Source organism: Lithobates pipiens, unplaced genomic scaffold (genome assembly GCF_037356315.1).
Source record: "Lithobates pipiens isolate NorthernLeopardFrog02 unplaced genomic scaffold, aLitPip1_a1.2 Scaffold_13, whole genome shotgun sequence".
Taxonomy (NCBI): Eukaryota; Metazoa; Chordata; class Amphibia; order Anura; family Ranidae; genus Lithobates; species Lithobates pipiens.
Window position 1 is genome coordinate 127236358 of NW_027507718.1, and position 21387 is coordinate 127257744.

General features: G+C 39.9%; 1 protein-coding gene across 3 annotated transcripts in view; it reads right to left on the minus strand.

Moving 5' to 3' along the window:
• KCNN1 (potassium calcium-activated channel subfamily N member 1) overlaps positions 1 to 21387 on the minus strand; it is a 210757-nt gene that overhangs the window by 52478 nt on the left and 136892 nt on the right. For all 3 annotated transcript variants that reach the window (XM_077475545.1, XM_077475542.1, XM_077475544.1), the window contains exons 5-6: positions 3858 to 3999; positions 3546 to 3656 (exon numbers count right to left, since the gene is read on the minus strand). In XM_077475545.1, the coding sequence (XP_077331671.1) occupies positions 3546 to 3656; positions 3858 to 3999 (253 nt within the window). The remainder of the gene's footprint in view (positions 1 to 3545; positions 3657 to 3857; positions 4000 to 21387) is intronic.

Consider the following 21387-nt stretch of genomic DNA (forward strand, 5'->3'; position numbering starts at 1 on the left):
CCCCAGCATGAGCACCAGGAGAAGGGGGCGGGTGGCATGCCAGCCAGCTAGAGCCGTGGGTGGTGAAGGGGGGAAGTAGATGGATGGATTGTCGGGAGAAGCAACTGCCGAAGGCCGCCACCCCCCTCCCTGCTGGAACACGTGGAGGAAAAAGGGGGGTGACGGCAGGGTGGCCTCCACCAGCCAGTGGACCCAGGGATGATGATGATGATGAGGAGGGAGGGAGGGAGGGAGGGCCGACCGCCGCTCTGCAAAAAATGTGCTTCCACTCAAAAACCCTAACGACACTGGCCCTGACAGAGGAGGAGGCTTAAATAGCCCTCTCAGGCTCCTCCTACAAATACAGGCTGGCCTACGGCCAGCCTTCAACATAACACATAACAGAGGTTTCCAAAACATACAAAATCTTTGGTGTACCAGAAATTTCATCATCCAATTGCATACACAACACAAACTCATGTTTTAAGCACAACATGGTTTGTATTCTGCTATTCAAATATTGTACAGGTGCGTCTTGATTTATGGCTGTTTGGTTTATGCAATGCCCATTGCTAGTTCCCAACCTGCTCACAATTAAAGAGGGATTCCACCAAAAAAAAAAAATATTAAAAGCCAGCAGCTATAAATACTACAGCTGCTGACTTTTAATAAATGGACACTCACCTGTCCCGGGTTCCAGCGATGCCGGCAGCCGAGGCCGATTGATCGCTCGGCCCTCGGCTGCTGCCGCCACCATTCTAGGTGAGGGAATCAGGAAGTGAAGCGAATCGGCTTCACTTCCCGGTTCCCTACTGTGCATGCGCGAGTCGCGCAGCGCAATAGGAATTCTCCGCACTGTCTCTGAGACCCGCAGACAGCGTGGCAGGACAGGAAATGGCGTAGACTCCAACGGGAGTCTATGCCCGGAAGTGGGTGTAAATACCTGTCTTTGACAGGTATCTCCACCCCCCTCCCCCCTGAAAGGTGCTAATTGTGACACCGGAGGGGGGGAGGGATCCGATCAGCGGAGGTTCCACTTTAGGGTGGAACCCCGCTTTAAGACTTATACAATAGAATGAACAGATCTGCTTATTGGATGGAGAGCCGGGCTAATATGGCTGTCTTTGTGTACAGTATTGTGTTATGTGGAATGTACAGTGAAAGTTGTACTTGGTCTGTTCAGAACGAGACTATGGTAGCACAATACTGCACAACATAGTGTTGCAGTACAGCATACAGTAAAGTCCCTTCCAGTATAGGACCTTGCCACAGCCATCATATATACAGTACAATGTTAAAGTGGTTGTAAAGCTTAATTTTTTTCTAAAATAACAAACATGGTATATTTACTTGCTTTGTGCAATGGTATTGCACAGAGTGGCCCCAAACATCCTCTTCTGGGATCCCCACCAACGCTCTCTGCTCCTCCTCTTCTCGGTACACCACCATAGGAAGCTGATGGGGACGCATCTGCTGGCTCACTCCTGGGCCAGGTTGTGTGTGTCTTTAGACAAACACAGCATGGAGTGACTTTCTAGAGGGGTTCTTGCCTTTCAGACCCTTGCCCAGAGAGGATTTATCATCCTTGCAACCCAGGCTTTTGCCTGGGGAAGGAAGCCAGAAGAAAAAGGACTTTTTTTTCATGGGGACCTGAACCTGGGCCTACAGAATCTAAGCTGGCCTGTGGCAGAGGTGTAAGAAACTAAAAGGTGGCTGCCCATCTCGTGCTACAGAGTCTTAATTGGCCTGTGGAAGAGGCTGAAGAAACTGAAAGATATATGCAAATTTAGGCCCAAATAATTCTTGGAGAGGTCTGCTGTGCTGAGGGATCTTTGCCGCTATCTTTTTTTGCGTATCCTGTAGCCCTTATCCTCGCTTCCAAAGATAATCAAGCAAAAGTTGTCAAAAGAAGATTAAAAAGGCTGGAGAGCCCACAAAATTCCAAAAACTAATTTGCAGGTAATAACTACCAAATATTTTTTTTTCACTTGCAGCCTGCAGGGGGTGTTTACCAAGCAGATGAGCTTCCTTCTAGAAGTTCAAAATGTGTTTCTGATGTGAAATACATAGATATTTTTTACACATACTTGTATGACTCCTCCCATTTTAGCTGAGATGGACTTTTCTGGATTATTCAGTCATCTAAAGGCTGCCAACAAGTATGCAGCCAGCACTAGGCATTCTTATAAGATAGCCCAGCATGTACTGCTACTGATACGTAAAATAAAGATTTTGTAAATATAATTAAAATAATAGAAAATCAGTTTATACAATTGAAAACATACAAAAATAAAAAATAAATGTCTAAAACTCATCTCTCAAAGGAAAACACTGGTCTAAACAAAATTTGTAGGTTCTAATAGTAGAGCACCTTATATCCGTAAATATAACCTAATAACAACATTATTGCAATTTGAAGCTGGAAAAGTTTCTGGACTAGATGATTTCCAGACATACAGATTAATTTGCTGTCAGTGTTTGACCATCCTTAAAGAAAACCTGTTGTCACAGCAACACAAAGACTGCCACTGTTTTACTATGCATGGAAATGCAGATAAAGATCTCAGTCGAAATATCCATATCTGCATACATGTTCAATGTTAGTGATTCAAAGAATATTGATTATAGTAGCCAAGTAATTAGCATTTTCAGAAGATGGTCAACAATGGCAGCCCCCACATTCTGTCATGACACTTTCACCAACTTAAAATTTCAGGTAAAAGCACAAAAATCAAGTATTTTAAATGCTTACTTAGTGTTTTCCATACTTATTTTTATTTATTTGTGATGTACCTTCGATCTTTGAAATTTTGACTGCTGCTGAATAGTCAAATCCTTAGCAGGACCTCCTTGCATGTCATAGCCCTCTCCTCTTCTTGAAGTGCCTAGTTACTGTTTGTACTGGCCCTGCTCCTTAACCTCTCCCTTCACCTCCCTATATAAACTTTTATGTAGCTGCTGCAGGAGCAATGGGGAATACTTATAGGGTGCCACTTGAGTGATAGTTCTGAGTATGCTGGGACTGCTGACATCACATCCAAGATAGTGGTACACAACAGCAGTCTCTGGGCTTTTGGATTTCTATCCAAGGGAGGTTTTTATAGGTAGATAACATGCATAAAATATGTTAAGAATGGTCTGAGGTCAGGGACACTGACTAGGAGTCGGAAAGAACCATGCAATGTCTGTGCTGCTCACCACTGACGGTTATGGATTCTGAGGAGTAGGAGGTGGGTTACACACAACTACTATTTTTCTTCATGCTTCTATACACGTATGAGGAGGTATATGGAACCATAAATACTATATTTTTTTATCCAAGATTCACACAGCTTTCACCCTAGATTTACACACTTTTCAAATCAGATTCAATCAACATTGTGCGAAAATTATTCATTAAATAAATAGACCCCTAAGTGTTTTGTCCCCAAAAATTTTTTCCCCGAAATGGCACAACAGAGCTACTGTATGTTACCAGCTTAGCTGTAGACAATGCTTTTCAACCATCCAACTGTACATTACCCACCACAAGCCACCCAAATCCCAGCTGCCCAGCTGCTAAGTACCCGCTTTGAAAGTTGTGTGTCCATCATAAAGTTGTGTACGTGTTTCTCAGCTTTGGTGAGTTCCAACTTTCTTGCAACAACGGCAACAACCAGAGCTGTGCAGCCTGCACCCTGTGGAAGGAAAGGAAATACTCACTGCAAACATGGAACAAGAAGAAAAAAAAACGTAAATTGAGATAGAAATTAGACAATGATTATAGGATTGGATCTAGGGTACTAGAAGGATGAATGAAAGGAAGGGATGACAGAGAGAAGCAGAAAGACAATGGGGAATGAATGATGTGAACGTAGCTCAACTGCTTATTGTCTTACCATAATTCCAGTTAGCAGACAGACTCCCTTTCCACAATATGTGTTAGGCACCATGTCTCCATAACCAATTGACAGGAACGTTATAGAAATCAGCCACATGGCACCCAGGAAGTTACTGGTCACCTCCTGTTTGTCATGGTACCTGTCGGGAGAGTAAAGAGAGGAATAGCAGAATAAGTTAGTCTAGCAGGGGGGAGTATTTTTTATTTTTTTCTAAATTCTAAAACGCCTGTCATGCAGCATTTTCAAGTGAATGTAGTATAGGCTGGATTCACCCAACCTCATTTGATGTCAAAGATAACGTGCCCAAACTCTGACACCTGAAGGGTTTAAAGCTCAGTCCTGCAGTACTGCTTATTCAAATAAATTTCTTTCTCTAGGACCCAAGTGAACTAATATTCCACATATTAATAAGTTTTGCAGTTTAATTATTTAATTGGCCAGAAAGAGTTGAATATTAATCAAAACATTATTTTTATTAAACTAAAAGATGCAGAAATCTATAACATCTTTGCTAAGAAATTAAATTAAGCTAAATTAAATGAAAGCAAATTACTACCAAGAGTGTCTTCTGAGTTTAGCCTGTTGATATTATTAATCTACACCAGGGGTCTCTAATCTTTCTGAACAAAGGGCCAGTTTACTGTTCTTCAGACTTTGAGGGGGCTGGACTGTGGCCATTGTGAGTAGAAAAATGCCCTTGTGTCAATGGGAGTAAAGAATGCCCCATCATTGGTATTAGTGAAAGGAATATTGCCCCATTGTTGGTATTAGGGTAAGAAATGGTGCTCCATCATTGGTATTATTGGGAGGAATAGTGCTCCACTGTTGGTATCAGAGAAAGTAATAGTGCCCCATCAATGGTGTCAGTGGGAAGAATAGTGCCTCATTGCTGAGGTCAGTGGTAGGACTAATGTCCTATTATCAGTATCAGTGACAGAAATAATGCCCAATTGTTAGTGTAGAAGGAAAAGTTCCCTGTTTCAGTGTGAGGAATAGTGTCCCAAGGGCCTAATAGAGACAAGCTAAGGGTCACAGTTTGGAGACCACAGATCTAGAGGGATACTGGAGAAACGTTTACTTTTAGAGGGATGCTGGTGAAACATGAACACATAGAGAAGTTGGTGGAGAATAATGAACATCTAGAGCAGGGGTCTCCAAACATTCTAAACAAAGGGCCAATGTCCTTCAGTCCTTCGGTTTTAGGGAGCTGGTCTTTGGACACTGGAAGTAGAAAATGTCCTGGCATCAGTAAGAGCAAACAGTAACCCATCATGTCATGTCATTGGGTGGGAACAATCATGCCGCACCGTTGGTGTCACTGGGGGGAACTGTGCCCCATTGATGGTGTCATTGGGAGGAATTGTGCCCCTTTGTTGATGTCAGTGGAGTAATTATTCCGCATTAATGGTGTCAGAGGATGAAATATTGCCCTCAGGGGCAGCTAAAAGCAGGCTAAGGGCCACATCTGGCCCCTGGGCCGCAGTTTGGAGACCACTAATCTACAAAATTTCCAATAAATATCTGTACTGTTTAGGTGGCTATAAAACCAAAAGTATAGTGAATGACCATAAGGAAATCCACTGACTATATCTACTACTGTAGATATTTTTCCTCTGCAGCTTTGGGTGTTACTTTTGGCCTCCACAAGCGACTGTAATCTGTCATATGAATTTTACAATGTAATAATATTTTTTCTCTTGTCATGTTGAATAATTGTATGCAATGCTCAAGCAAATGTAAAGGATTTGCTTTGGCACTCTACATATGTTTCTGCCTACTTCTGAAAAAAACAGGAAGGCAGAATTGGGGTGTCCAAACTTGTGAGAATATAGTTATTAGTGGAATCAGCAGGTTTCAAAGCATTTTGGTTCCGGATAAGTCCAGAGCCCCAAAAGTGATTTATTGGGACACTGCTAGAGCAGAGTGCAGAAGGCATTGCAGGGGTAGCGATCAAATAATAAACATTTCTGCTTCAGGTCACTGAACCCAGACACAGCGTGCCATAGGACTTTTCCCATCTCACAGGCACTTCAAATCTGCCTTACTACTCTTTCACAATTATTTTTTTTTTTTTTTGGTCTGCTTTACACCTAATGCAGAGTCTACAAAACTGGTTGGTTGCTCTCAGTAAAAGTGCCAGATATTTAATGAACACCACCAAAAACTGCTGATCTTTTATCCCTGAATTTTCAATAAAATAAATTTAAAAGTTTAAGTGATTTCTGCAGCATTTTGTCTACTCTAAAATATCTTGTATGTCTTGTGAAGTTGCTGAAAGATTTAACCCCATTATCAGCATTATTAGAACACTTTGGTCCTAGTAGGGAAAAGTTGTCTTAGAAAATGGACACTGTGGAGAACATCGTTCTGGCACAGAGGTGCTGCATGACCTAAATAAATAATTGTATTTTAGGACTGAGCCTTTAAAGAGTAACTCCACCTTTTTTATTGTGTAGCCAAGACAGAGCAGCAAAATAACTAATGTAAATAATAATCATTGCATATTTTGTTCCGGGGTCCACTGTCCCAAGCTAAGAATGTTCAGAGTTTGTTTTGCCTAGATAATAACTACTATTTACAGAGTTTATAATTTCACTGCCCTGATTTACTGTATTATTAGTTAGAAAGATGGAGTTATACTTTAAACATGACCATGCTCACTGCATGCTTTTAAAATGAGCTTTTCTTACTAAGTTCTCTGACATGGGTCATGAGCGAAGTGGGCAAAGAAAATTTCATCAAAGCCCTCACATGCATGCCACAGACATGTGGCATGTAAGGGTCATGCTTAAGCACATGGATGGTAGGCTATACTGCATGCTGAAACCATCCGGGAACTTCATGACTTGCAAAAGTTCCCTCATCCCATGGATCCAGGTGATATGGGGTCAAGTGCCATTTCCAGTTGGAAACAAAAACATATAAAAAATGTCAACCTCTGATGTATTGATTTGAATTCCCATTATTCTTATATTTGTTAGTCCATTGGTTCTTTTCATACCAGCTGCAAGACTGGTAGAGTCTGCTTATCAAGGCAAAGAGAGGCAGATTGATGACAGGCCATTTTTATTACAATGTTATTTGGAAACAAAAAAATGAAAAGAATTACACGGCTTGATAATCTTATTTAATAATCTTTACAATGAAGCTTATGATTTTTTTTAGAAAATCTATGCATTTTAGTTCAGCACTACAAACTTAACTGTGTTTATCATCGTGGCTCTGGCCAATCACAGCGCCGGAGCCGCGATACCCAGAAGGAAGATGGATGCTTGGAAGAGGGGACAGTTCAGCACTACAAATTTAACTGTGTTTATTATCGTGGCTCTGGCCAATCACAGCGCCGGAGCCACGATACCCGGAAGGAAGATGGACGCTTGGAAGAGGGGACAGCGGTGACACATAATGGGCCACTATGCGATGCATAGTAGCCCATTATGCTTTGCCTTTGCAGGGCAACAAAGAGGAAGTAAAACCCATCAGGGTTTACTTCCTCTTTAAGATACTGATTAGAGATTTGTATTATAGGGGTACGTTTATCAAACAGAGAAGAGCCAAGATCCCGATGATCATGGCTGGTCGCTCAGGTGTACCAGTTTATGAAGCTGAGATGAGGAGTGGAGAACATGTTCTTCACTTCTCATCACAGGACATACCCTTCTGTTGTTCACTTTTACACAGATGACCACTTTATGAAGGTGAGATCTGAAGATCTCACTGGCCATCTCTGTAAAATATCTCCTACCAGATTCTCCAGCACAGAGGTGGAGAATATGGGCGAGAAGCTGCTGTTATGTGAGGAAGGAGGCTTCTTTCTCCCTAATATCAGCAATAGCAAGCTTAAGGCTGGGTTCACACCTATGCGAAGTGGATGTGGGTTTACCGCATCCAATTCGCTTCACATAGCAGGAGAATGTGACTGGCTCTCTATGGAGCAAGGTTCACATATATACGCAGCAGGTCCGGTGCATTTTGCAGGAAAAATATGTGCCTTTTTTGGTCCATTTCAAGTCCGTATTCAGCGAAAAAATTCAGGCTGAAATCAGACCTGAAATGGTGAACCAGGACGCACCAAACCCCTGCTGTGCGACAGATCCCTCTTAGGTGTGAACCCGGCCTGAAGATTGATATAAATAATAACTATATATGTTTATATCTGTATATATGTGTTATATATATATATATATATAAAACAAATATATATATATATATATATATATATATATATATATATATATATATATATACATACAGGCATACCCCACTTTTAAGTACGCAATGGGATTTATTTACTAAAGCTGGAAAGTGCAAAACCAGGCTCCCTTCTGCATAGAAACCAATGAGCTTCTAACCCCAGATTGTTCAACTAAGCTTTGGTAATAAAACCTGGAAGCTCATTGGTTTCTATGCACAAGTGAGCCTGATTTTGCACTTTCCAGCTTTAGTAAATAAACTCCATTGCATACTTAAAAGTGGGGTATACACATGCCACGGTCTAGGGCCATCTAGCCGTGGATGAAGCAGCGACGTACGGGTACGTCGTTTTGTGCACCCGTGCCACTTTGCCGACGTATATCGGCGTGAGACAGTCAGAAAGTGGTTCAACATTTTTATTAAGATATATAATTGTAACAAAGCATTCTAATCTGATCTCCGTTCTCAAAACTGACATGCAGCAGCTTTGTAATTTTATCTGTGATCCTGTGAATACACTTCCTGCCATAAGGTGACCTCCCACTCACTATACTGTATCAATGGAGCAAGCAGTGTTGTCACCATAGGCTGCTCTCTTGATTTGGACTACAAACCCTTCTCCCTTCATCTCTATTATATAAGGAGTAAGAGCTGTGTACTTCACAGAAGATGTGAAACATGGCTGTGAGGGAATCTGTAGTATGTCTGTATTTTTCCACACTGCCCTGCACACACAGGATCTCTCTGTTTGTGAGTGAGATTTGGGTATATTTTATTACATCATTGTTTCTATTATTCTTTGTGGACTTTACTGATTATTAAAGTGAACCTGTGCCCAGAATAATGACATTAAAAGATTCCTTATGAATTGCCCCACAGTATCTGCAGCTCAAGAGGTCAATGATGGTTTGCTTTAAAGTACTTTTACTGCTTGTTAGGAATAGGTATATACATTAATGATCACAGTCTAGGCACAGTTGCACTTTGGAATGTTAGAAATGTGGAACTTCTGGTAAAGTAGATCAGGGTTTTTGGCAGTATGAAAGGCTTTTTTGACAGCATTTTGTAAAGAGCATTATTTTTACATGTGGTCATTCATATCAGTACGCAATGGATTCCTTTGACAACACCAAACAAAAAAAAAAGTGGTATGCAGTAACCTTGCACAAAAACATTCTTTCTTTAGGTTCATTATGCTAAACCTATAAAAGCTATACTTTGATTGGTTGGTTTGGGCTGAAATAAGATAATTATATAACATTATTAAATAAGTCCCAATGTCTTCAAAGATTTTTTTTCTCTATTTAAGTGTGTTCAACGTTTTAAGTAAACTACGGGAATGACCTTTTTGCTGCAACAAAGTCATTGTAGGTTTAGTCACTTTATGTGACAACATAACAAGGATACTTCTTATACTTCATAAGAAGGAAAGATTGTGTTCCTGTGATACAGGTGAAGTTACACAGAAACAAATGACTTCAACTAAACTTCCTCAATATAGTATACTCTTACAAAAACATAGAATACTCCAGTGTAAGACCTGCAAGAGTCTGAATATGCAGGCTTAACCACTTCCAACTTAATATTGCCTTGATACACAGACACCAATGATCAATAAGAAAAATACTGTTTGAGTGCTTCAGAAAGGAATTCATGCTTAGAATTCTATGCAATATCGTATATTAAAATATCACAATTACATAAATACAAAATCCTTCGAGGCATATTGATAAAGTAGTGAATGTGACCCTTACCAAACATTCATTGCAGGTAAATCAATCACTGTAAGTTAAACACATGCACCAGGGTGATTGACCTGCAGTGAATTTTTGGTAATTGTCACACTCACTGCTTTATAAATAAGCCCCGTCTCTACATTCTTCTTTGCCTTTATTCTCTGAAATACCATACTTCTTCCCATTGCTAAGGGGTAAACATGCTTAGATGAACATCGGAGCAAAAAACGCAGTACATGCTGGAAATGAAAGAACCCCAAACCTTTTTGTTATGTCATAAATGGATTCAAATGAAGATAGTATCTAACTGCTGTCATGAAAATCAAGCAGTGAAAGTGGAAGGAGGTATAGAGGAAGGGAAAGGGTATAGGGAGGGAAAAGGAAGCATTTTAGAGGTTGCTGCAGTTGTTCATTTTTTTCTTTGTAATTCTTTCAGCCGAATATATCCCGTCTTGGGATCTGCATGGCAAATGTCTGATCCATTCATACACCATATCAGTACAGTAGATAAAAAGTTTAAAGTACACAACACTACAACACATAAAAAGGAGGAAAAATAAACTAAATGTGATTATATTCTGGGTTACCCCAAGGAACATAGCTTAAACAGAATACAGCTCTTATTAATTATTAATTATTGGGCTTTAAATTCCTCATAGACCTTTCTCACGCAATTTACAGAATTGATTTTTTTAGAAAATTAAATGTTCTTCTATTGTTAAAAAACAACAATGCTATCTTTCTGCATTCAGTGTGTGTGCAAAAAATATAGATGAACTAAACACTGGGCCCACCAAGCTCAGCTTTCTGACTCTTATTCTCAGTAATCTGACTTGGAAACTCAGAATTCCCATTTTTTTTTTTTTTTTTTTTTTCTGCCTCCTCTTCTGACTGAGAATTCCCATTTTTTAATCTCAGAATTCTGACATTGAAACTCAGAATTCTGACATTTAATCTCAGAATTCTGAGTTTAAAACTCTGAATTCAAATTTTTAATCTCTGAATTCTGACTTTGAAACTCAGAATTTTCTTTAATCATTTTAGGATGGCCCCAGGGCACTTCTTTACATATGTTAGTGGTTTTGTATTCACACATTTATGTCCTGCCACGCTCCAGGTTTACTTTCACTTAGTTTGCTTGGGTCATGCAAGCAAACTATTTTCTTTCCTAATTGATGTGGCTACGATCCGTGCTGTAGAAACTGTATGTAGCATCCGTTGAGTGCTGTGTTATGGTGGCGATACGGAGACTACCCATTCTGCTGGTGGAACAAAATCGAGTCAGGCTTAGTGCTTCGCTGCCATTCACAGAAAGCCTTGTACTTTTATCAGTGAACATGAGGCGTGTTCTGAATAGCTAAGGTGGAGAAGCGGGCAGATAGCGTCACAATCTCCACCTCAGTCAGTCAGAGGAAGCTCTGTGTTCATTGATAAAAATATTAGGCTTGCTGCGGAGTACTGGACTGGTAATTTGGTGCGAAATGTGTATTACAGGTTATAGTATAGCTTAGAGCATATCTAGGGGCAAATACATCATTATATCATGAAGAGCAATCGTACTTAGGAATTTATACCAAGAAATCAGATGTTATCAGTTTAGAAAATCAGAACAATGAAAAATTATTTCTGGTTTATGCATGGTATCATACAAAGGCAGTGTTCCTCAAATAGTGGATTAGCATTGTGAAAGGCTAAGCCCACTTTAACAGAATATTTAGACCCTTCAAGGCAGTGTTATATTCAATTAGTGCTTTTACTGTTACATTAGTTTAAATATATCAGGATATTACTGCAGACGGTATCTGATAATCTTTTTATTACTATGCTGCTTAATTATTTTAACTACTTTATCCTTTAAAAATAAAAACAGAGAAACAAAGAATTGACATCAGTTAGTTTATTTCTCAATTAAAGCTGAACTGCAGGAAGAAAAACACCAACTTATGCAGATACTGTGTGTGTTCATTTAAAAAAACCTTTAAGCTGGGTTCACATTATTGCGCTGTATTAGCACCAACACTTGATAAGCTGCACAATAAAGTGTGCAGCCCATTCAACTGAATAAGTTTATTAACATGGCAAAATGCAGTATCTTTGGCAGTGCAGCAGATGATAATACATATTTCCACATGTTGTTCTACTCTGCAACACAAGTGCGTTGAAAAGGTGCTTTGGAATAAATGGCACTGCATTGCAACAACAGGCGTGATCCATGTTAACTGTTCAGCAAAAAATTATACCTTAGAGCCAGAGGTGGATGGTGAAATAAGTAAGGGGACAGATGCCTATGCCTTTGCAGCTGGATTGGGATATATTAATCAGATCAGATGTTTGCAGACCTGCTGGACGAGATCCCTAGACATCTCTGAACTCTGAGAAAGCTCACGTGGTCAATGTCACATTAGTAAAACACAAACTTTCTTGGATTATGGTCAGTGAAAAACTGGGTAGCATCCCCAGGGACAAACAAGCCAGATTTGAAAGGGTGTGGCCCACCTGGATTAAATACCTTCAAGCCCCATAGTTCCCGGAACTAGGCAGTCAGGGGCCTGGGCCGAGGAAGTTGACTCCTGCTTCTTTCTTAAATCTTTCCTTCTTCCTTTTGCCCCCCCCCCCTTTTTTTTCTTTTTTTTTCTTTCCATTCCTTCTCTTTTCATGTTTAATGACATTTACATTATGTATGCAAATGGAGAGTTCTAGAGCTTCTAATTTTTCGAAGTCAATGTGGGACGTGAAGTGACTTGAAGTACTAGATCAACCTTGGTGATAAGTGGTCCGATCTCTAGTTATGCTATGGCGCTACAGTTGGATCAACTGTTGCAGGGATGTATGTTCCTAAATTGTTTATCCTACAGAGTAATTATGATTATTTCATATATGCCCTGAGCAAGCAGTAGCCTAATTTAGTTGAATTTATCTTTTACAATTGGTTTTTGTACTATATTTACAATGATCACTTGGTCACTTGAGGGTCACTTGGTCACTTGAGGGTGCATGGATCTTTCTATATCTATATGATACTAGTTGTATCCTAAGAAGTTTGTTAAACTTTTGAATAAAAATCTATTCCAAACAGACAATGTCAGTTGCTGACGGTGAAACCCCCCCCCCCCCCCACCCCTATCAAAGCACGCTCGGCTCCTCTGTGTTTTTTCAAGGACATTGTTTTTTCCTTCTTTTTGTGTGTCCTCGAAATGCAGCAGGAAAACAAGTTCTACCTCACCATAATAGCTTCCTGCTCCAATGTGTCAGTCCAGAATTTGCATAATTGCTCAGTTCCTCCTTCATCTACAGGAGCAGTTATGACTGTACTGCTTGGGATGCAGGTATTAGCACTTAGGGTGTTAAGCATAAGCCGTTTTTACAATATGGTCACAATTGAAGGTGATGGAACATATAAAATAATGGTACACATCACATATGTGAAAAGGCTTACTGGAAAATCAAATGTAGCCAAGGCAACAGGCAATGCTTTATAGAGAAACATAAGCTGACTCAAGGAAAAAAACTAAAAGCAACAGGACCATTATACAAAGTCATGGAAAAACTTTCAAGGGACTTGCTCTGTCCTTGGGTTGCTAATCTTTAACAAAATGAGGTATCATTTCTTCTTTTTCCGTGAGGTTAATAAACCCATTAGAGGCTCTGGAAGCAAATAATATACATTAAAAAAAATATGTATTGTGAATTAAATAGAATTGGATATAGCATGCATGCAGCAGAGTCAAATGCAGGTAAAGCTTCAAACAGCTTTACCTCTTGAATAATAGTGAACAAATGCAAAATGAAACAAGTAGTTAACAAGAATTTCTCATGCCACTAGTAAAGGTCCACAGCATTACAACTAATAGGCTACCTGTCATTTGGATTATTAAACCTGTATGGGATCCAGGTTTTAAAATGCTTTGCAACAAAAACTTTGCTATACAAAAAAGCAAAAAACCAAAAAACAAAAAGCAAAACAATAGTTGCAAATTTGATGATTATATAAACTACTTTAATTCTCAGATGTAAGAACCAAATTTCAGTTACAATAATGTTAATGGAAATCTGTCTCTTTTAACATCCTGATTATAACACACTGGTTTAACCATGTTGCAGCTTCTCCCCCACCATTTTTGAATATACTTGAACCAAAAGTAGTAATCCCAACTCCAGTGGCTGTTACTTCTGTTCCCTTTACTGCTCAGTCACAAAAATGTATGTGTGGAAGTGCAAACGGAATCCTTCTTCGGGTCAGTGTGCACTGTGAGCAGGTTCTGCAGCTAAAACTGGTCATAGACAGATCGAAATTCATCCAGTTCCACAGGTACCGACCAAAGTTGGATCTGTGTGTGGCCATCCCTGTTCAAGGGAAAAGCTGGAAAAATATTGCTGGTCAGTGTATTCTGACAACAGAGAGTCCCACTGTCAGAATACAAAGGCCTGGTGAAAGAGGACTTTTGTAGATGTGGAAGATTTTTTTTATTTTTTTTATTTGCTGAACTGATGCTGAAAATGTTTCCTCTGAAGTCTGTGCTAAAGCTACCCTTCTAGGAATGCCAATATTCTCAGTTCCAAATTTCAAAGGTTCCTCCTGCTGGTCTCTATGTCACTACTGTTCACTTTAATATGAGAAGGTCAGAGGTCGGAGGGAGGAACAATAAAGAGCTTTGAGGACCCAGGAGATCAACAGTTACTGTTGCTCGTGTTCTCAGACCAGTCATGCCACTGACCCTTTCTGAAATTGTCATCACATACAATGATGGGCCAGTGATCATGATGTAGCAGTGCCAATCACATTCTGGCATCAGAATGCTCATTTACTTTCTGGCACTGGCTGTTGTGGGACTGGGAAAGGTAAGTTCCCCTAGACAAAACAAGCTTTATGTCCTGCATATGGTAGGTGGGAGTTGTGACACGCAGATTTTTGCCCAGACTAGAATTCAGCTGTAAAATGTACTTATGTCCAGATTATGTACATTTTCTTAACTTACATATTCTTAACAAGCAGTAAATGAGCTTTAAAATAAGACATTCCTGACCTCCCTAGCTGCTTGTAACGTGAACTCATTTGTTCTCAAAAATCCTCAAAGATCACAACAAAGACTCATCCGGTTTGCTTTAAAAGCCTTTTTTAGTACACACACAGAAAATGTAATACTTAATTTGTAAAGTCTGGGCACAGGTTCACATAAATCAAAACTGCCAACAAGAGTCTTTCATGTGTTTTACTTAAATGTGGGCAACTGCCAAATCCAAATCCACAGAACCCGTCTGCCTACTGCCTGAGAATGCCTTCATTGGCTTTTACAGTCCAGATCCTGAGACACCTTGTGCAATGCCCTTGTCCGCTGTAAGTACTGTATTTGGCATAGGTCACCCTATTACGTCTGGCAGGAACCGAGAAATACTTATTACATTTAGACGATGGGCACAGCAAAGCCTCATTATAGTCATGCCCTAGAGCTTAGTGCCAACAGAAAAAGCAAATAAGGCTTAGCTATAGTAGGCAGAGCAAATATGACACAGGGAAGGCAGAAGTACACAGAAGATATATATATATATATATATATATATATATATATATATATATATATATATAAAAATCTCCGGTATCAGTTTTTAAAATAACCTTGATCTATAATCCAATATAAATAGAAGCTGCTCACAGGACAACAATTCATGTGCATATAAACATTTTGTTTTCTGCTTACTGCCTTGAAGATCATTCATAATACGCTTAATCTGGAACCATATGCATAGTACCTGTACCATCTGTACAAAATCCACAGTGCTTCACGCAAAGCAGACAGCTCATGGTCTGACAGATGTACAACCAAATCATGACCCTCTAAACATAAAAGTCAATGTCACATGGATACAAGGTGATAGCAAAAATATACATATACATATACATATATATATATATATATATATATATATATATATATATATATATATATTAGCAAGAATTGTACAGTATATGATATAATCAGAACCACTAATGTGTCATCAAATAGTCATTACTATGATGTGTGATGTTCAAGCTCAAAAGCTGCAATTAACATCAATTAATATATTATTACAGGTACTTATATAGTGCTTTAATAATTTACGTAGCCCTTTACACATATGTGTACATGTATTACACAGCACTTTACACACACACACACACACACATAAACACATATATATATTATGGGGGTTATTAACTAAAGGAAAATCCACTTTGCACTGAAAGTGCACTTGGAAGTGCAGTCGCTGCAGATCCGAGGGGTAAATCTGAAATGGGGGAAGATCATGTGCAAGCTAAAATTCAGTTTTTTATTTTCCTTGCATGTCCCCCTCAGATCTACAGTGACTGTAATTCCAAGTGCACTTTCAGTGCACTTTCAAGTGCACTTGTAGTGCAAAGTGGATTTGCCTTAAGTGAATAACCCCTATGTGTCCTTAATATAACAACCTGTTCCTTGTTTGGAATGTAGCCTTTGGTTTTAGGACCCCAACAGAAATCAGCCTATGGGCATTTGGGTTGGGCTAATAAACAGGGTTGAGCAACTCTATGGGGGTTATTTACGAAAGGCAAATCCACTTTGCGCTACAAGTGCAAAGTGCACTTGGAAGTGCAGTCGATTTCGATCCGAGGGAGACATGCAAGAAAAATAAAAAACAGCATTTTAGCTTGCACGTGATTGGATGATAAAATCAGTAGATCTTCCACTCATTTCAGATCTACCCCTCAGATTTAGAGCGACTGCACTTCCAAGTGCAATTGTAGTGCAAAGTGGATTTGCCTTTAGTAAATAACCCCCAATAAGTCATTCTGAATGTCAACTGCGTTTACTGGCTTAAACAAATACTGAAAGACAAATATTCTTCCTCTCATGTATTAACTGTAATGTAACATAATATACATTTATCATTAACCAGACTTTGCAATCACAAATGCTATCCTCTGGTATAATTTCGTGGACAAGCTTGTCTATCTTGCCTTTATGGTTAAATGGCTCCGCTCTAAGATAGTGTCACCCTATTAACTGCAAAGCACCAGTGTGACAGAGTCAAAGTGACAGCTTCACAATTCAGGGTGGGCAGTAACCTAGGATGTCAGTCCATTTCTATACATCTTCACGGACACTGAGATCGAACCAGAGTACACTGACTACATCCTTCCTAATATGACAGATACGTTGCAAGACACTAGAAGCCACGTTCTATTTTTCAATCAAATAATGAAGCACCTGAAATCAGTACATATAGGCCTAAAATATCATTTTCCTATTTATATAGCAAGTCAGTAAGAATGATTCAAATGACTGCAGCCTGCAGACATTAGAACTAGGCTCCAGTAATATAGAACAGTATACTAAAAATATAATGAGCTAGAGAAATAAGGCTCTGTAGCAATATCTCATTGAAAACTGTGCACCTACAAGGAAGGATGATTACAGAAAATAATCACTGCAAACTATCTGTAGATCCAGTGCAGCCGAGCACAATGAGATTTAAAGCAGGCTGCATTAATGGGGATGTCAGGGCATGTCACATAGCAACTGGATCTGTGAGCATGACAAGCGTTAAGGGTAGCAATGCTTTATATAAAAAGAGGTTTACATTTATAATAACTTTCCCCTCTGTTCATTAATGGTGTCCCTCTGCCTTATAAACTAACCCTTTATAAAAAATACATTAGTGTAATACCACACATATCTACCGTATACCTCAACTCACTCCCTCAGTGAATGATGCAAATATTAATCCCTTATGAGAAGCCCATTCACAAAGGGTCACCTTTGATTCTGCTCTATGCTTTTCCCTTTAAATAAAAGCTCTGTGAAAACTATCTTTTGACCAATAAAATCACTAATTATTTCCTCTCTGGACTACTGCAATACTTTACAAACTGCCTTACAATTCATTTAACTGGTACAAGTTCAGTCATGAAGGTAGCTGCCAGACCTATCTTCATTAGCAACTACTTTACCACCCTCTAAGACCAGATTTTTGAATTGACACAGATTTTGCATGAAAAAGTGCCATTCTACCAGTAAAATCTACTTTGACCATGTAGGATTACAGTTAATAATAAAAACTATTTAGGCAGCTATGGTGACCGCTGTCCACCTTTAAACAAATCTTGGTTATGTAGGTTGGAAATCAGGAAGTCACCATAGCTTTGGGTGGCTATTCCAGTACAGTCCCCAGTATGCCCTGCCATTAATGTGTCATCTACTAGTTAATACCAGTGGTGTCCATGCTCAAATGTTGATGCAATTATATATGCTGTATATATATAAAAAGATGCAGCGATAAAATAAAATAAAATTAACACACCATTAACAGCACTAAAAAACAAATAACTAAGAGTATTAGCGCAATTAGATGTAAACCGCACATAAATCTAAATTCATATGCGACAAAGTCCCAACAGAAGTCCGCAGGGTCAATGTGGTGCTCCGTGACCCATCAGAATCGCAGGGAAGCCTCAAAGCATAAACATCCCCATTCCCCAGACATTGTTGTTACCTGTTTCTAGCCTTCCAAAGCCGCTTACTGCGATAGCCAGCTATAGATGAGGGCGGTGGCAAGTTTTTGTTATCACAGGTGTGTTTGTATTGGTCCAGCAGTACACCTTTGCTGCCATTGTGCTCTCGCTGGGTGTTTGGTGTGCTCCTGCACCTTTAAGGAGGGGTGGCTCCCCTTCAGTCCACCTGCTCTCATCTATCCATCAGAATGCATGTGCCTCCACTGCGGGGACACTTATATTTTAGTGTTAGGACCACAGATACCAGGGTGCCTTGACGTGGCTCTGTGGCTCTCGCATGCGTTTGCAAATGCGTGCGGACTAAACACCTGTTTTTAATGCATACTGTTACACAGGTTAATTTGGTTGTCTGCGAGCTGGTGGTATGTAGGCTTTGGTTTTTTCCTGGGCATTCCCCAGACATTGTTGTTCAAAGCATAAACACCACCACCGAATGAGAAACCTTGTGCTCATAAGTGATCCCCGTTGGTAATGCACTTACCACCAATGGGCCAAAATATAGCCTTAATATCTCCTGGAACACCTGGACAAACTGCTATTCTGTTGAACAAATCCTTTCATGAGACAGCAATGCACTGAACCTGGTCTCTCCTTGTGGTATGAAAAAGGATCCTGCTTTTAAGCATTTCAGATTAATTTCTAATAACATTTCCAATACCATTTCTACGCTGATGAAACCCAAATCTATCTCTCTACCCTGAGCTCACTCCTTCAGTCTCCATCGCTACATTACTAACAGACATATCAGCCTGGATGTCACACCACTTCCTGAAACTCAATCTATCAATCTATCCCAACCCAAGCTCATAATATTTACTCCTCCATGTGCCTCTTCCCCTGACTTCTCTGTCATGATCGATGGCACAACTATCAACCCGTTCTCTCATGCCAAGGTGCTAAGTGTAACCCTGGACCTTGAACTATCCCTTCAGCACCACATCCAATCCCTGTCCAAAACTTGCTGCCTCACCCTATGCAATATCTCCAAAATACGCCCCTTCCTAACCAATTACACCATTAAGCTTCTAATTCATTCCCTAGTCATCTCTCACCTCGACTACGGCAACGCCCTCCTTATTGGATTATCTTTACATAGGCTATCCCCGCTTCAGTCCATCATGAATGCTATTGCCAGGCCCTTACCACCTCACCATTGTCTGCTACTCCTCCCCGTCAGTCCCTCCACTGGCTTCCCATCACCCAACAAATTAAATTCAAAATACTAACAACAACTTACAAAGCCATCCACAACTCAGCCCCCAGCTACATCACTAACTTAGTCTCAAAATAACAACCAAATCATTCCCTTCATTCCTCCCAAGACATCCTGTTATCTAGCTCCCTTGTCATCTCCTACCATGCTTGTCTTCAGGACTTTTCCAGAGCCTCTCTCATCCTATGGAACTCCCTACCCCAATCTGTCTGACTATCTCCTACTTTATTTGGTTTTAGACAATCTCTGAAAACCCTTCTCTTCAGAGAAGCCTATCCTGCCCCCCACCTAACAACTGTACTTTTATTTTCTCCATCAGCTCATCCCTACCTTTTGTGTCACTTGACCCTCCCTCTTAGATTGTAAACTCTAAGGAGCAGGGCCCTCTGATTCCTCTGGTATTGAATTGTACTGTATATTATTAATAATAATATCAAACTAGTAAGGTGGAATATCAGGAAATTGAGTCTTCAGAGATTTCCTAAGGGCATATGTGGACAGGCTTTAGGTTTGTATTGATGGTCAATTTCAAATTGAATTTAGGTACATTCCATTTGCATTTGACACCAGTTTTAAAAGCTTCTGAGGTCATTCAGAGTTCAAAGACAGGAGCAATTGACTTGATCTTTATCTGACCTCCTTCTGTGTGTGTGTGTCGGTTACATGCTGGTTGCGTGTGCGGGTACGGGTGTTTGCACTACAGTGCGTCCCTTTGTGGGTGTTTTTTTTTCTGGGAGAGATGGAGCGTGGGGATTTTTGCTCTTTGCAGAAACTTCTGCTTTTTTGGAGTGCTTCTGCTAGTGTCATTTTTGAGGGTTGGTGTTCCGTGTTCGGGGGCAGGCCGGGTGGGGGCTCTGGCTGGGTGTGGAGCCGTGGTCGTGTGTGGCCCTTTGTGGTGGGGGGTCCGGTTGGTCTGGTGGGCAGGCCCTTTGGCTGTTGGTGGTGGTGTTGGTTCGCAGGATCGCTTGGGGTGTTAGACGGTGTAGAGGACCCATTGGGGTCACTGAACAATTTCACTGCAGTATGTTTGTTTTTTAGACTTTGTGCTGGATTGTGCTTTGTCTCGTTGTCTGTGTATTCCTATTCACGTTCACATTTTGTATTTTATACCTTTAGCGCAGCTTGTTTTGTGTATAGTACCATATCTGAACACAATCAGACACCTGCAGTTAGTGAATGCGAGTCTAGCTCAAATAAGAAACAAACCTCCCTACTACTCCTTCTAAGCTGTATCAACTTGCTTCAAGATGTGTTCCCATTTACTTGTATGGGAGAAAATAAGTTCTGATTTAAAGAAAAGCACGTCCACATGGCTCCTTTGGAAAACTCCAGTTGATTTAGAATTGGATACAAGTCTGATATATTTACCTTAATTCTCCTCACCATTGAAGTATATGCGTTGTATCTCAGAGATCACGTCTTCTCCTTCTACATGAATTGAAAAGATTGCATGGGCATGGCTTTGATGTAAGCCTTATGACTAACGCTGTTGGCCATCTGTTCTATGTGTTTATTCTCTGTTTCCTGAAAAGAACTGAAACATTATGGGTTGTATTTTTTTTCTTTCTGTAGCATCAAAATCTTTATTTTATTTTTATTTTTTTTAATTAAAAGAACTTGACAAATTTCAGGTAGAGTACTTATCTCCACGCAACACTACACGAAAAAGTGTTGGATGTGGATCAGCAACTTTACTGAACGACTTCTTGAAAAGAGATTTACTATATGAATTGTTCTCTCAATGTGTTAACTAGATTGAACGTACCCATAACTGAAATCAGCTAACATAAAGTGGACTGAACTCAAAGAGTGAAGATCTGCTCTTAGGACTGTGCCTTTTGCTTGGAATTTCTCTGT